A 15,058-nucleotide genomic window follows, 5' to 3' on the forward strand; every position below is an offset into this window, starting at 1 on the left:
TTATTGTAATCATAATTAATATTAAACTCTGCATTGTATTCTTCAGGTGCATCGATGCATTTTTACAACTCTATTTGGAATTCATTACAATTACTAATTGAATGGAACGCATGTGAAAAAACAGACGTCAAGCCAGCATGTTAATATTATATAGATATATATATTATATTGTGTTTACTTAAACATGATAAATGCAATGTTTCCAAGAAGTTAGCTGTAACAATAAAAATACAATATCTTTGTGTCCTTACATAGAATTAAAACAGGAAAACAAAAATGAAACAAAACAGCCTTAAGTAGTTCACAGAGAGGTACAAATATACAGTACAAATCTATTTTATTCAAAAAAGGGTACAAATAAAAATGCAACAAAATATAGTTATTAATGCTTTGTAAAGTTCAGGTAGGTGTAGGGTAGTCTAAGGGAGCACTTTGGGTAGACGACTCTAAGGCTTCTGAGAAGAATTAATACATATTGGTACGGCCATACGATATTAAAATGTACTATACAAAGTTTATACAACCTGGATTATACTTGAGGATTGAATATTACACTTACATCATTGCATATATTTTGCAGATTTTATGCATTAAACAAAGATGCCATTTCTTTTAAAACTGGTCACACATCACATAAAAAGCAGTGTCACTTAGTGCCAAGAAGTACAATGACAAATTCGAGAGTATATAATGACTCCTTTAAAACCTTGCAACCGTTAGAAACCTGATTTCAGCCGACATTACTGACTCTGGCCTGCCGTGCCACTGAGTTCTGTCTGTGTTAGCTTCATAAAGCCTTCCAAAACAATATATACATTCAAAAAAAAAAAATCATCAATTTGAAGCAATGATACCACTATAACGCACTGAAATGTTACTGATACTGAGCTGCACATTCATCCGTAACCCAGATGGTTATCCTCAAGTGGGTTAATTCGTTCTCACGCTTCACAAACTATGACATGTCAGCTCAAAACTCGCCATTCGTGCCGAAAGTCAACAGGGAGACTAAATGGACTTTCCCAGGACTCTCAGCCAAAACTATCTCAATAACTGCAGATAATCTCACTTTATACGCAGCATCTTCTAACACCGACTCCAATAAATTTAACTTTCCCCCACTTCCTCGAACCACTTCACTTCTGCCCTCCTAACAAGAGCAAAATATAAATACAACATTAAAGATTTCGAACGTATGTTAAGCTTACATTGTGTTCAACAAAGATACACATTATGAGCTAGTCCCAAAAATATCGTCTTACAATCAGTAAGTGCAACGTCACTAATTGTTGTCAGTGAGCAACCCGAGCCACCTTTACAGAGGAGTCCACAGTCAATACAACATATGTGAAATCGTACGACCTTGCAGAGCGGGGAGTCACTTCTACACAGCGTTTACGAACGGTGCACATCTTAAGGCGTTACTGACAAGCTAATACTATACAAAACTTATCTTCATATCTGTACAAGCATACAAATGGATGATTGTTTTACGTGGTTTCAAATGATTCAATATGATGGCAAAACATTTATCGTAACACTACAGGTGAGGGGAAATAAGTGCTGGACATTTCATTGCATCAAAGTGATAAACATCTATGTTACATGATTAGGTGAGGCTCTGTGGAAGAACAACACGGGATTCCCTAAATGCAAAAAAGAATAGGGCGTCTGCACACTCTAGAAATATCCTCTGATTTCAATGGGAAATCATCACATCATGCAAGTGCCATGTGATGTGACCAAAACCTGAATTTGAACTGCAATGCACTCTTTTGCAAGCTGGACTGCTTGTGCTTTTTGGAAAATAAATTCCCAATTTATTTCAACTTATCCAACTCTTTCCACATGAAACCCTGTGTTTATCTAGTATGCAGATGCCCTAATCATTAAAGGGAGATTAAATGCTTTCAAAAAGGACGCTTTACTTGACATTTACCCAAAGGTGAGGAAAGGACATGATTTGATTAATTTTCACACATCCGTAGAGGGAAGGAAATGCAGACACGAAATATCTATAGGAATGTAGCTTGTGCTAAACCCTTCTGTGCTGTTACCATTGAAAATACAACATCAAATTTACCCTGAATGATAAAAATCACAGCTTGATAGTCACATTTTACACATTTCCCCCCTAAAATTGATCCTACGTCATTAACCAAACTACAAAGTGCTGCAGGGATGACGCAATTCTGTAGACCAAAACCTAAAAATGCAGGTTCATGGTTACATCGTCCTGAAGTCAATGGGTTTTTTGAATAGGTTTTTGGTTAAATGCCTGAAATAAGGTCTGTGGTGAACACAAGATCAAGATGTGTTCATGTTTTATTCTATGACATATCAATCAGTAACTTTTTTTTAAGCTTTTACTTGTCTTAAAGAAAGTCAGATGTTAACAAGTATCTAAATGGGACTACAGTGGTTTTTCATAAATTAAATATCATCACACCAAACAAGTAAACTCATCTACTCATTAGTCGCTTTTACAGCCTTGGTGTGTTTATAATGGAGTTCTTGTAAACTATTCGAACTCAAACTTTCAAAATGTTGAAGCTTAATGGTGGTGAAGTTGAAGTCATGCTATGAGTGTAGTCCGCTTATAGCCTACGTTTAGCTTTATACTTCTGGCAATTGGATTTAGGTTTCAAAATTCATTAAAGTCGTGTTCATTTATGAAGCTTATGATGAACAAAACATGTAAGATTCATAAACTGTTGTCGGTCACAGAGCTTATTTTCTGCAATAATCCAAAATCCAATGGAAAAATCTTATTGGGTTTTTGTTGAGGGAACCAAGGTGATGAACTTTCAGGTTGACCTTCAAAATTAAATAATCACTGCAGCACTCTACTACTAAAATTTATTTTGTAATATCTCTAATTCTAGTATGTATGATGCCGTGAAGTTTCGCGCTGATGTTTAGATAGGATCAAAATGGCCCTCAACAGCACAGCAGGGTTTTCAAGCCTGTGAGATATATACAACGTGATGACATTAAAATGGAGACACACAACTCTCCCAGAGAACAAAGCTTAATAAGACAGACCAGAGTTAAGTTAAGACATTGGGAAGGCACAAACATAGCATCAACTCTCCTTGTTTACAGTGCACATGATAGTAGCTCAGTTCTTAATGAAAGCGTACTCAGTCCATCTCCGGCTCGAAGGTTGCAGATTGGAGATTTCATCTCGACAAGAGACGGCTGGTAAGGCAGTGCATTTGAGAAGACCGAGAACAGTGCACCATTGCTGACAAATACAAAAAAACATACAGCACCAAACAAGCGACATCAGATAAGCTTCGGGTTATGTGACTTGGTAGTGAGATAACTTACCACTACCAAAAAGGTCACAGAGCCTGTGGGTTACTAGAAAAGCACAGATTGTGCAGCGATATTGAACGTGCAGCTGACTTCTGGTGAGATCTGAGTATTGAAACTGCATTAGGGTGCTGACTGAGTCTCTACTGCATAGCTCATGCTAAAGCATTATCATATCTGCTAAGTATTGCTTCAATTCAATTCTAATACTTAAAATAATGAAGCAGGTCTGAATTCTGAATAACAGAGCCATTATACACATCATTTATCCATGGCTGTGAAGGAACAATGTAATAACTTAAACCAGCTGAAGCTGGCCTCTCAAGCTGGCAGACCAACTGGCTTGAGCCCAGAAGACCAGCTCAGGCCAGTTTAAGCTGTTTTTCCTGGTCGGAATGATATTTAATTTGTCTACAAGGCTTTAGGTGGCAACTGTGGCCCTTTTAGACAGTTCGCACCAGGCTGAACGTGAACTATAACAAAATGTCCTCTGTGAACTTATAGGGGTCCAAAGTGCCACCATATCGTTCTGGGACAAAGGGGACAGAGGAAGGAAGAAATAACATGAACTAGATTTGAGACCAGATTATAAATAGCATGAAAGTGGGACTCATTTTAAGAAGGAACAGGATGTCTTCAAACAAAATACTAACAGATGATGCTTGTGAAATGGAAACAACAAATGGATTTGAACCAATTTAAGGTGATCAAAACCAAATACTGTTAAACTCGATACACACACTGCCACTTCTTCATTTAGTTTAAATCAGACTTGTTGGTAATGCCGGAAAACCAGGTGGGTTTATACCAGGGTCGTCATCAATGGGGACTAGCCGTCATAATTTGTTTATACCCCTTCCAAACTTCTTCTCTTTGACATTAGAGGTCTAAGGACTTCACAGACATGTGGTATCGTTGAGGTCGATGCAGTTTTGAGGAAGTTGAAATCTAACTGGACCAATGCTAGCGTAGCGCTACATTTATATATAAAAAAAATAATTTTATTTCTTACCTAAAAGAACAAAAAAATAAAAATAATCTACTCCTTAAGCTTTGAGTGATTGGAAGAGGCCAAAAGAGTTCAATTAAATCCTGGTCCAAACACAGACAGCCCAGCAATGCCAAGAGCCAACAACGCAGAGAAATATTAAAGGTCTCATGAAAGAACTTGGGCTGAAATGGAAATAAAAATATGCATCTGACAAATATGTAAGTGGCATCAAAATATTGATAGGGAAAAAGAAGAAAAAAAACATAAAACTAACAAAAAGTGGGAATGTCAGGCTCTTTCTGGAATGCTGTTTTGAAATAACACATGAGTTTCCTAATGTTTATAATATTTGGTCTAATTGCACTTAAGTCATGATTTCATCCGTCTGAAAATGTTCAGTAACTACGAAAAGTGAAACTGCAGCATTTTCTCTTGGCTAATCTGTAAACAGTGTCTACCTTGCCTGTCAGTTTCTCATGAGCCCAAAACCACCAACGAAACGGAATACTTCAAAACAACACAAACATTTTCCCTTCATTATTAAAAACAATAAAACATATCTGATTCCCATTAAAGAGTCAGCGTGAATCAATTGAACTCATCTGTGCAATACAAGACCTGCAGTACAAGTTTTAAAAATCACTCGTGGGTAATATTGCCAAGAAGAGAGGCAGAACGCAATACTGTACAAGAGTTCACCAATTACAAAAACCAAAGAAGAAACCTCAGTACAGATTAGAAAGTGTATATTAATGAGGCTCTTTCCAGAGAAGAGCTGTTTCGAGACAAGTTCCCAGTGAATTTGTCCATCCAAACATGCCTGCCTGTCAAAACCTATGGAACGAATTTGGACCACTGAGGTTAACAGTGGGCGGAGCTACCGAGCACAATGCCACAAAAATAAAAACCAACAAATGCAAAAGACTAAGCGTCCTGTTGCTAAATGTGTTTTTGCAGACGCAACACACTGCAACTCAAGCATGACTTTTAATCGCTTGTCTTACTGTGTTATACCTGGTTGGGACACAATATAAGGGGCTAAGATCGTTCTACGAAGTACAAGAGCTGATTCTGAACACCCTAATCAGTGGGTGTTTTAGAAAAGCCCCATTTCAAAGTGTGCCTTCATATTAGTCATCACTAAAGTCAGAAAGAAAACCTACCTAAATGAAAGAGGTGTTGTTTTAAGGGTAATTGCATGCTTTAAATCAACTCCTGTAGTAACTGTTAGAACGAGGATTATCACAAAGTAAAACTGCATCATCTTAGAAAATCAAGAAAAGCATAGGATAAGGTTTAAAACGTTTCTACATACAGACTGCAACTGTCGCATATAGAAAAATTTAAATACAAGGAGTAATCTGTCTTGTATGGGATTAAAAAAAAATTAAAGTAAACAAGAAAAATGTGTTCGGACACAACTATTGCTTTGATTTTGATAACTGAGCAGGGTCAGTTCACACCCAACAGCAGTGACTCTACACTACGCTTCCACGGGACGACTTCATTTAAACCTGCATGCTTCAGAGCAATAATCCATTTCCACAGGATCAGGTCATTCGCAAACAGCTAGAACCTGTTCTGCATTTGGTCTCAGCTTCGCAAGCAGGGCTGATTTTGGCTGACACCATCCAGGAAAAGAGCACAACAATATAAGTTAATAATGTTAATAATCAGACTGAAGGATGCTTCCAACCATGAGGTACTATTCGGAGATGGTTTTCCTAGGCCGGCCTTTCTGGGAAATGATAACTCCAATGGTTTGGAGAGGAGATATCACATTGAAACTGGAATGCAGATTCAGAACCACTGCTGAATCAAAACTAAAAACCTCTGAGGAGTTGTTAATGCAACTGTTAAGATGCATGCTAGACTTCATCTGGAAATAGTTCCTGATTGCAAAAAGATTGTTGGATCGGTTGATTGATGTGACGACGCTGGGCAACTGTTCTCAAACTCCAGACTAGAAAGGATTCCTCAGCAGAAGCACCCTGAGAAGAGGCAGGGAGAGGAGGAGAGTGTAGGAAAGTGAGGATAAACACACCTCTAGAGAGACACGCATTAAAAACTGTCCAAGTTTTAAGGTCTTAGCCAACAAAAGCCTGGCGGCGCAACAAGGGAAACAGTCAACGTTTAGAGAGAAAGAGCCTGTCATTTAGGGGAAAAAAAAAAAAAGTTGTTGAGCAATCTATCCTCTTTTGTCCTTCTTTAAAATATATATTTATTATTATTGTAAAGGCTTGTCAAGATTCTATGGCTGTATCCCATTCTTATCCCTGGCCTTTCTGAAATAAACATCTACTTGAGGAACTGCAAGATCTCTTCACGCAAGTGATCACTGCCAAACATGATAGTTCACCCACAGGAACACGCAGACGACGCAGGCTTTGGTACGTGATTTACCGGATAAAGCTGCCCATGCAGATCATCGTGAACGCTGACTATGACCTGACACAAAAGTCCTCTGCTCGAGACCAGAACCGAAGAAGGGGGCGGCAGCGGGAATCTTCCAATATGTGCAAAATCTCAAACATTCTGAGGCTACATTCTCTCTCCCTCCGACCACGCTCCCTCTTTCGCATCTGTTCGCCCGACTGACACTTCGCTCCCATGGACAATCTCTTTTGTCTGCTACTTCCCGGCGTTCGAGCGACCCTCGATGGAAAGCTTGACCTCCTGAGGGATAAACGACAGCCGAGAGGAGCCAGAGGTGGCAGCTGATGCTAAACTCCCTCCCTCCTCGTTCTTGAAGCTGTATCTTTGGAAGCCAGGGGCAGACCAGCGCCTCTGGGACGCCGCTACGGAAGAGGCTCCCGCTCCGGTTCCCAGTGGAGCATGACCCTCAGTGTGCAAATAGTAGTTGCTCTGGCTCCGAGTGTGCTCTGCTGAAGTCCTGTTCGGTTTTGGGGGCACGTCGACATGTCTCGAACCCCCGACCTGCATGGGCTCCTCCTTCTCCCGGTCCCTCTCTCGGTGGATGCGCTCCATTTTTAATTGGCTTTGTGACCGAGGGGTGTGTTGGGGCGCAGGGGGGCCCATGGGTTGAGGTGGGGCTCCTGACGTGGAGTTGACTTTGGTGGGAGTCCGGGCCTGAACTTGCTGAGGTGGTTTCTGCTGCGACGCGGCTTGCTGCTGCATTGTCACAGACACGCAGACGTCACCCACTTGCAGATGGTGGCAGGTGAGGCCGTACAGTTGGGCAGTCTGCTCCGGGCTACAAGACGACCAGCCCTGGCCAAAAACGAAAAACGGGTGTTCGGGGGGAACATCTATAGTCACTTTGTTCTGCTGCTCCCCCACGTTGAAATGCAGCGCCACTAGACCAGGCCGCTGTTGACTAGCGCGGATGTCCACCACCATGCTCGAGTCGATCTTCAGCCCACCGCTTGCTTCTGCGCTCCGCACGAAGTCCTGAGTCTGCAGATCTTCTACACGCTTGAGCTCTCCGGTAGCCAACTGGATGATGGCGCCCTTCATGAAGTGCGATGGGCCGGAGGGTTCCAGCAGAGGAGCCTGAGGGAATGTTCCAGGAGTTTGCTGAGAGGGCTGTTGCCCCTGTTGGGGAGGCAGATCCACCACCACCTTCTCCGGGAGACATGCTCCTGCATCCATGGCTTTAGTATATGCAGCAGGAGAAGCAGCGATTGCTGCTGAGGCCACATCGTTGGGTTGAAAATGCTGCTGCTGTTGCTGTGGCTGTTGGTGGTGATGGTAGTCCAGAGGCACAAGAATAGGCTGCCTATTGGCCAAGATAACGGCATGGCCTTGTTGAACAATCTGCTGCTGATGTGCTCTAGATTCAGCTGGATTTGATGCATAAGGTGTTCTGACTTCGCCCTGAGTCTCTCGACCCCTCTGAGAGCTTTGAGACAGGTTCAGAGGGACATGTGCTGCTTCCTTGCGACTCATGCCGTGGACAGGAGAGGCAAGTCGTCCGACCACCTGCTGTACCTGAAAAGGAACCACATTTAAAGAGTCATTTTATTTTAGAATTTGGATGGGAAATTGCTTTTTGGAAAGCAGCACCAGCTCGAAAGCGACTGGACTCAGAGATTTTGATATAAATTCGAAAAACAATCTCTGTTTTTTCTAAGAAGCAGTAGCCTGAGTGACTCAATCCTTAACACACCCAAAGAACAGCTAATAAAGGAAGGAAGTGGTGTAACTGGTGCGGACTTAAAAAAGGCAAAATTCTGAAAATGCATTAAGTAGTGATGAAGTAAGAGACATTCACAGAACTAATAGGCTATATGATCCAGATCCAGTGTAGTGTTGTTACTGTTAACTAAAAAGTCAGTAATTGAAATAAAACTGAAATAAAAAGTAAAATATAAATTTTAGTTAAAAAACAAACAAACAAAAAAAAAACCTAAACGAAAAGATGGGGAAATAAAATAAAATAAATAAAACAGAAACCAAACTAAAAATAACGCAAGACTAAATAGAAGTATTAAAAAATAATAATAATAATAAAAATGACAAAAGAAAAACAAAAACAAAATTACCTGAGCTAAAATTTAATACAAAAATTATGGCTAATTCAAAATATTTCAAAGAAATATAATAGTTTATAATAATGCTAAAATATCACTGGCACAGTCAGATCCAAAATCCAGAAAATCTGATTTAAACAGGAAAATAACAACATTAAAAGATTTTTCATGGTACCCAGCAAACACATTCATTCTAAAATAATTAATCGTTTAAAAACTGCAATTTAAATTAATCATTTTGTTATTTGTTTAATTGGGCTCTCCTCATATATATATATATATATATAGATCAGACAAAGATTTGATTTTGATACATGGATTTAGAAATGTGATACAAAATGAATAACATCAGAAATACTGCCAGATAAAGATTTTCATTCTGTTGAATTCAAGTTTCCCCATCATTTTTACACACTTTTCAGCTTTTCTAATGTACACTCAAAAGTCATGCTATGTGGAAAATGAAGTCACCATGAAATCAAAACATCACCCTATTTACTTTCCTGGTGATACTGTAATAACTTGCTCTTGCTCTGAAATCACTTCCCCGTTTCAAATAGTTATTTAGCCACTATTTTAGCAAACTCTGAGTGAGCTTATGATAATAAACCATCCTTCCCTCACCTCGAGATCAGTGTCCGGTGTGCTGCTCTGTCCTGGTGACATTCTGCCCTCCAGCCTGCGGCTTTTCAAGCTCTTGTCTTGCTGGGGCTCAGTGGCCTGCAGCAGCTGTGTGCTTCTGGCCAAATAAACTGCATCTTGATGGCTCTCCCTGCCTCCGTGCTCTCTGTCCCCTCCATTCACCTCCCTCTCCTGCTCCATGGAGCTGCTGTGCAGGTCTCTTTGTGGTTGGACGCCCCTGACGGTGGGTTGATAGTACAAAGCTCTCGGGCTGAGCTCCCCGGCAGGCAGCATCCCTATAGTCCCGAGCGGCGCTTGTGTCGCCGTTTGCACCAGAGGAACTCCCATTTTGGTGTATGCATGGGTCGAGACCTGCTGCGAAGAGCCAACTCCTTCCTGAATGACTGATGGATACGGAACCAGGTGGGAAATGGAGTGCGGCTGGGAAATAGCGGACTGAGGTGGCATCAAAGTGCTGGGAACGAATCCCGGAGGCATGGCGTAGGGAACCGTAAGGGAACCGTATAAGGGAAACTCTTGCAAGGAGGAGTGAGGGATCTGGGCATAGAGCGGAGGGTAGGGGGAGGGAACGGTGTAGGCAGGAGAAATGTGGCTGAGAACGGGGTGCAGATTGGTGGGGGAGTAGGTGCCGGCGGGCAGAGCTACTTTATAAAGCATGCTATACTGATCCATGGGAAGCCCAACAAGACCCTCGGCACCCTCCACCCCATAATGCACGCTCGGCTGGGCTCGCACCCATTCACCACTACCTTCTCCGCTCGCTCCAGAGCTTTGTGAAGATGGGGCATCCTCACCTCCTCCTCCTGCACTCCCAATGCTGACGCTACTGCTGTTATTGTTGTTGGTAGAGGTGTTGTTGTTGTTGTTGTTAACAGGGAGGTCCCGCTTCTTGGGAGGGAGGCACTCCTGGTTGCGCTCGTGGACTGGCTTCATGGTGATCCGGGATGAGAACGGGTGCTGTTACTGAACAGAGGATGGGACAAAGCCTGGCAGCCGTGGAAATAGCACCACTGGAATCAGCTCTGAAACCCTCCCGCTGGCCTCTTCCATCACCTTACCTGAATGCACAAAGAAATCATGTATAAACTAAATATGTTTGGTCACACTTATAATTTGCTGCTTATTAATAGTAAGCAAGTTAGTTGTTAGGTTTATGTATTGGGTAGGCTTAGGGATGCAGAACATGGTCATGCAGAATGTGTGCTTTATAAGTAGGGCTGTGCAAAAAAATCAAATACGATTTTCATGCGCATCTCATCAGTAAAGGCGCTCCTGTAATTAGTAGTATATCTCCAGCACATGAGTTAAGATCAGGGTTGCCAGGTTTTCACAACAAATCCTGCCCAGTTGCTTCTCAAAACTAGCCCAATCGCGTTTCCAGGAGGTTCCCCGATAAAAATTGTATCCCGGGGTTAAAATATAAGTTTTTTTTGGCAGGGTTGCCTTGGTAAAATTCTAATTTTAGGGGCTAAATATCACGTTATTGGTATTGGGGTCGCTTCAACCCACGGACAAGAAAAACAACCGCAGACTTGGCAACACTGGTTCAGGTGGAGCGGCATTTACTACACAGAGCCGTAGTCCACCGACAAGCTACACAAAATCGCTTTCAAAATCGACAAAGAATCGCCTGCGATTTTAAAATCGATTTTTGTGTAGATTGTCAGTGAATTACAGCTCTGTGTAGTAAATGCCAACCAGTGTTGCCAAGTCTGTGGTTGTTTTTCATGTTCATGGGTTGAAGCGACCCCAATACCAATAACGTGATATTTAGCCCCTAAAATGAGAATTTTACCAAGCCAACCCTGACAAAAAAACGTATATTTTAACCCCGGGATACATTTTTTTATCGGGAACCTCCTGGAAACGCGATTGGGCTAGTTTTGGACTAGTTTTGAGAAGCAACTGGGCAGGATTTGTTGTGAAAACCTGACAACCCTGATCTTAACGCACGTGCTGGAGATATACTACTAATCACAGGAGCGTCTTTACTGATGAGATGCGCATGAAAATCGTATTCGATTTCTTGCACAGCCCTATTTAGAAGTACTAATAAACAGCCAATATGTTAATAATAGGCATGTTATTAAGACACTAGTTAATAGTGAGAATCGGTCCCTATACTAAAGTGTTATCATATGTTTAAATGAATGATGTATAGGCCAGGCCAATAAAACAGCAGGTTTTGAGATTGTTGCATTGGCTGTCAGCCTTGTCACATAGATATTGTGAAAAAAAAAAAAAAAAAAAAAAGTGTGTGTATATATATATATATATATATATATATATATATATATATATATATATATATATATATATATATATATATATATATATATATATATATATATATACACACACATATATACATTTTTAGTAAATATTGTGCAAAATGTGGCATATTTATTAAAGCAATTTTGCAGCAATGTGCAAAAGGACACATTTTCAAATAAGTTATATAGCAATTTAGACTGCATTTCACAGTATTAAAGGGTAATCTCTGCAGACAGCCGTGCCCCCATCACACAGATATTGCACATTTTCTATACATTTCAAATATTTTGCTTTAACTTTGAGTACATACAGTGTAAAAAAGTACCTTATTAATAGCAATTTTGCAGCAATATACAAAAATATGTATAATATAGCTATTTAGTTTTCATTTCACATTTTTAAAGGACAAGTCTGTCAATTTTCAACCAGCTCTGTATTGCAATGTCAGTAGTAAATGTGAATAATGAACACTGTGTAGCCTTATCTTTCTCCTTGTTACCTGCACCCAGATATCGCAGTTTATTTCTTAGTTTGAAAACCTGTGTTAGATAACAACAATCAGCACTGACTCAAACCTTTAGATATATTAGAGTTCGATTCCGTTCAGACTATTTGGACAATATACACTTACAACCCAATTTAGCTATTTATTTCGCAAATTAAACATAAACATTACATTAAAATGACTAAAACTGGGAAAAAAAAAAAAAAAAAAAAAATTATATATAATTATATATATATATATATATTTTTTTTTTTAATAGCAATTTAAAAAACATTTAAAAAACAAAAACTTACAAAAAGTGGCACATAAACTTTAACGTCACAACATTACGAAGCTGGTTACAAACTGTCAAACTTTTCCATTGAAAGACATGAAAACATATTTTTTTTTGCGGTATGACTGCGTGTCGTTTATACTATAGAGCAAAATGTGGAAGTCAGAGTAACGTTAACCACAGACCTTTTTTACTCATCAAATCAGGTCACTTTTCTAAAAACCCATTGGAAACTACCGAGGAAATCCTCAAACATGCCTTCCAGTTTGGCCTAAATATATCCACACAAACAAGACAACAAGATAAATAAACTACAAAATTAAATCTACATGACAAATAACATTCCACTTTGTTAATGCAGTTAAAGAGGGATTTTGCAAACTTCTTACTATAACCATTTTATATAAAATAATATTATTTAACCTTGTATCTCACAGGAGAAAAATAAATAAATCACCATAAAAACAGCCATAACAGTTAATAGAATTAGGCCAAAAAGATAAAGCACTCAAAATACGTTTCTTCCAGGCTAACTCTATTGTTCCCGTGATGCTTCTGTGATTTATAACACACAGTAAATTCAATAAAGAGAAAGAAAATGCACATTCAAGTGCAAAACAGAAAAAGCATGTGCCATTTCTGTCCATGTTCTCTTAAAGAAACAGACACTCATTCTCATACGCCGGGGTCCACATGTTTGCAGATCAGAAAATATCCAAAACTGAGAACCATAAAAAAAATAGCTATTTTGTCATTTTTGTGTGTTGTTTAAAATTTGGCATATTTCAATCTAAGCGTCTCTCAAATTTGGCATATTTCAATCTAAGCGTATCTCAAATTTGGCATATTTTAATCTAAGCATATCTTAGATTAATATGGTATATTTTATTATTTATATTTTAAATATACCAATTTTATTGGTATATTTTAATACCAATATATTTTAATCTAAGCATATCTCAAATTTGGTATATTTTAATCTAAGCGCATCTCAAATTTGGCATATTTCAATCTACGCGTATCTCAAATTTGGCATATTTTAATCTAAGCATATCTCAAATTTGGCATATTTTAATCTAAGCATATCTTAGATTAATATGGTATATTTTATTATTTATATTTTAAATATACCAATTTTATTGGTATATTTTAATACCAATATATTTTAATCTAAGCGTATCTCAAATTTGGTATATTTTAATCTAAGCGTATCTAGTTATGGGTTTAGTGCAGCTTTGATTTAAAGCATCTGATATAAACACACGACAGATTTGGTTTTGATATGATTAGACAAAATATTCTTCCATAAAATGCCCCACAAAACTGAACATTTTTGAAAATCGCACATTTCAGGTGCAAATGCATCTTAAGTAAAAGTGCCAAGTGTACAGAAATGGATTTCCTAATGTATAAATACAGTAATATCTCGTTTTAGTCGCCAATTTCACAAAGCAAACAAAAGTCTCTGAATACCAGCAAAAATGAAAAGTTTCTATGAAACGGAAACTTCGCCCTTATCCTGACACTATCAAACTGAACACAGAAAAGCGAAAAAGCATTCAAACGCGCTAATGAGACACATTTAAAACCACAATAAAGCACATTTGTGTGTTCTGGGTGTGAGTAATGACATCGCGCTGAAGTGAATCGAGTAAAGCAGAGACACGAAGGTTAGAGATGTTTTCAGCGTTAGCCAGCTGCTGTTAAACCTGAAACCTCACGAGCCTGACATTTCACACGGGACATATTATAATCACTCGTTTGTAGAAATAGGTTTGGTGCGCTCGTTTCAGTCCGTTAGAGCTAATGTTGCGGTTCGAGGCGTGTTTGAGAATAAAGCAGGAGTAAACGAGGGGCTGGGGTTTCCAGCGGAGCGCCGCTAGCGGGCTAATCGCGCTCCACACAGACGCGAACACACGCTTCTCCAGCCGCGCCGCGACGGAAACACTCACCTCCGCATGGCATCGTGTAGACGACGTGCTAAAACACAGACTCTCGGTGGAGCTCGTGCTACAGATCAATGGTTTGATGTGGGCTGGTGATATCTGCCCATTCCGGAGGCCAGCAGACTGAAGCCCAGGGGCGCGCGCTGATGACGTCACGACCCGCGCCTCGCACGCGTGCGCAGAAATATCTCGTTTTAGGGGATAGTTTTACGGGTGGTTCATTAACTGATATATTAATACATTGATTAATATATGTGAGCCTGGAGTACGAAACCGTCAAAAAGTAAAGCCCACAAAATAAGGATCGATTGTTTTTATTTATACATCATGTTTGGTTGTACAACTATCTCAAAATCTGGAATCTGAGGGTGCTAAAAAAAAATAAAAATTAATCCACATAATGAGAAAATCTCCTTTACAGTTATCCAAATGAAGTCAATGCATATTACTAATTAAAAATTAAGTTTTAATATATTTAGGAAATTTACACAATAATATCTTAATGGAACTTGATCTTTACTTTATATCCAAATGATTACTGGCATAAAACTAAAACCTGTAATTTTGACCCGTACAGTATATACCCGTGCTATTTATGACTGGTTTTGTGCCCCA

The 15,058-nt window shown here is 39.5% G+C and overlaps 1 protein-coding gene across 2 annotated transcripts; it reads right to left on the bottom strand.

Annotated features, from left to right (window-relative positions):
• Nucleotides 1–320: 320 nt before the first annotated feature.
• atxn1l (ataxin 1-like) lies at nucleotides 321–14,613 on the bottom strand. 2 transcript variants are annotated; one of them, XM_042728672.1, is made up of 4 exons: nucleotides 14,450–14,613; nucleotides 12,683–12,768; nucleotides 9,427–10,502; nucleotides 321–8,260 (listed from the first exon to the last, which is right to left on the bottom strand). In XM_042728672.1, exons 3-4 carry the CDS (start codon nucleotides 10,375–10,377, stop codon nucleotides 6,941–6,943), a joined length of 2,271 nt encoding a protein of 756 aa, XP_042584606.1. In that variant the 5' UTR covers nucleotides 10,378–10,502; nucleotides 12,683–12,768; nucleotides 14,450–14,613; the 3' UTR covers nucleotides 321–6,940. The 2 variants fall into 2 exon arrangements, with proteins under 2 accessions (XP_042584606.1, XP_018957139.2); XM_019101594.2 differs by lacking the exon at nucleotides 12,683–12,768.
• Between the last annotated feature and the right edge of the window lie 445 nt (nucleotides 14,614–15,058).

Source organism: Cyprinus carpio, chromosome B7 (assembly GCF_018340385.1).
Source record: "Cyprinus carpio isolate SPL01 chromosome B7, ASM1834038v1, whole genome shotgun sequence".
Lineage (NCBI taxonomy): Eukaryota > Metazoa > Chordata > Actinopteri > Cypriniformes > Cyprinidae > Cyprinus > Cyprinus carpio.

What these genes read in the sequence shown, in the direction of transcription:
- atxn1l (XM_019101594.2), bottom strand. Translation starts at nt 10,377, where the DNA reads ATGAAGCCAGTCCACGAGCGCAACCAGGAGTGCCTCCCTCCCAAGAAG. An exon ending in CACCGGACACTGATCTCGAG is followed by an intron (nt 8,261 to 9,426) that starts GTGAGGGAAGGA and finishes GTTCCTTTTCAG; the next exon opens with GTACAGCAGGTGGTCGGACG.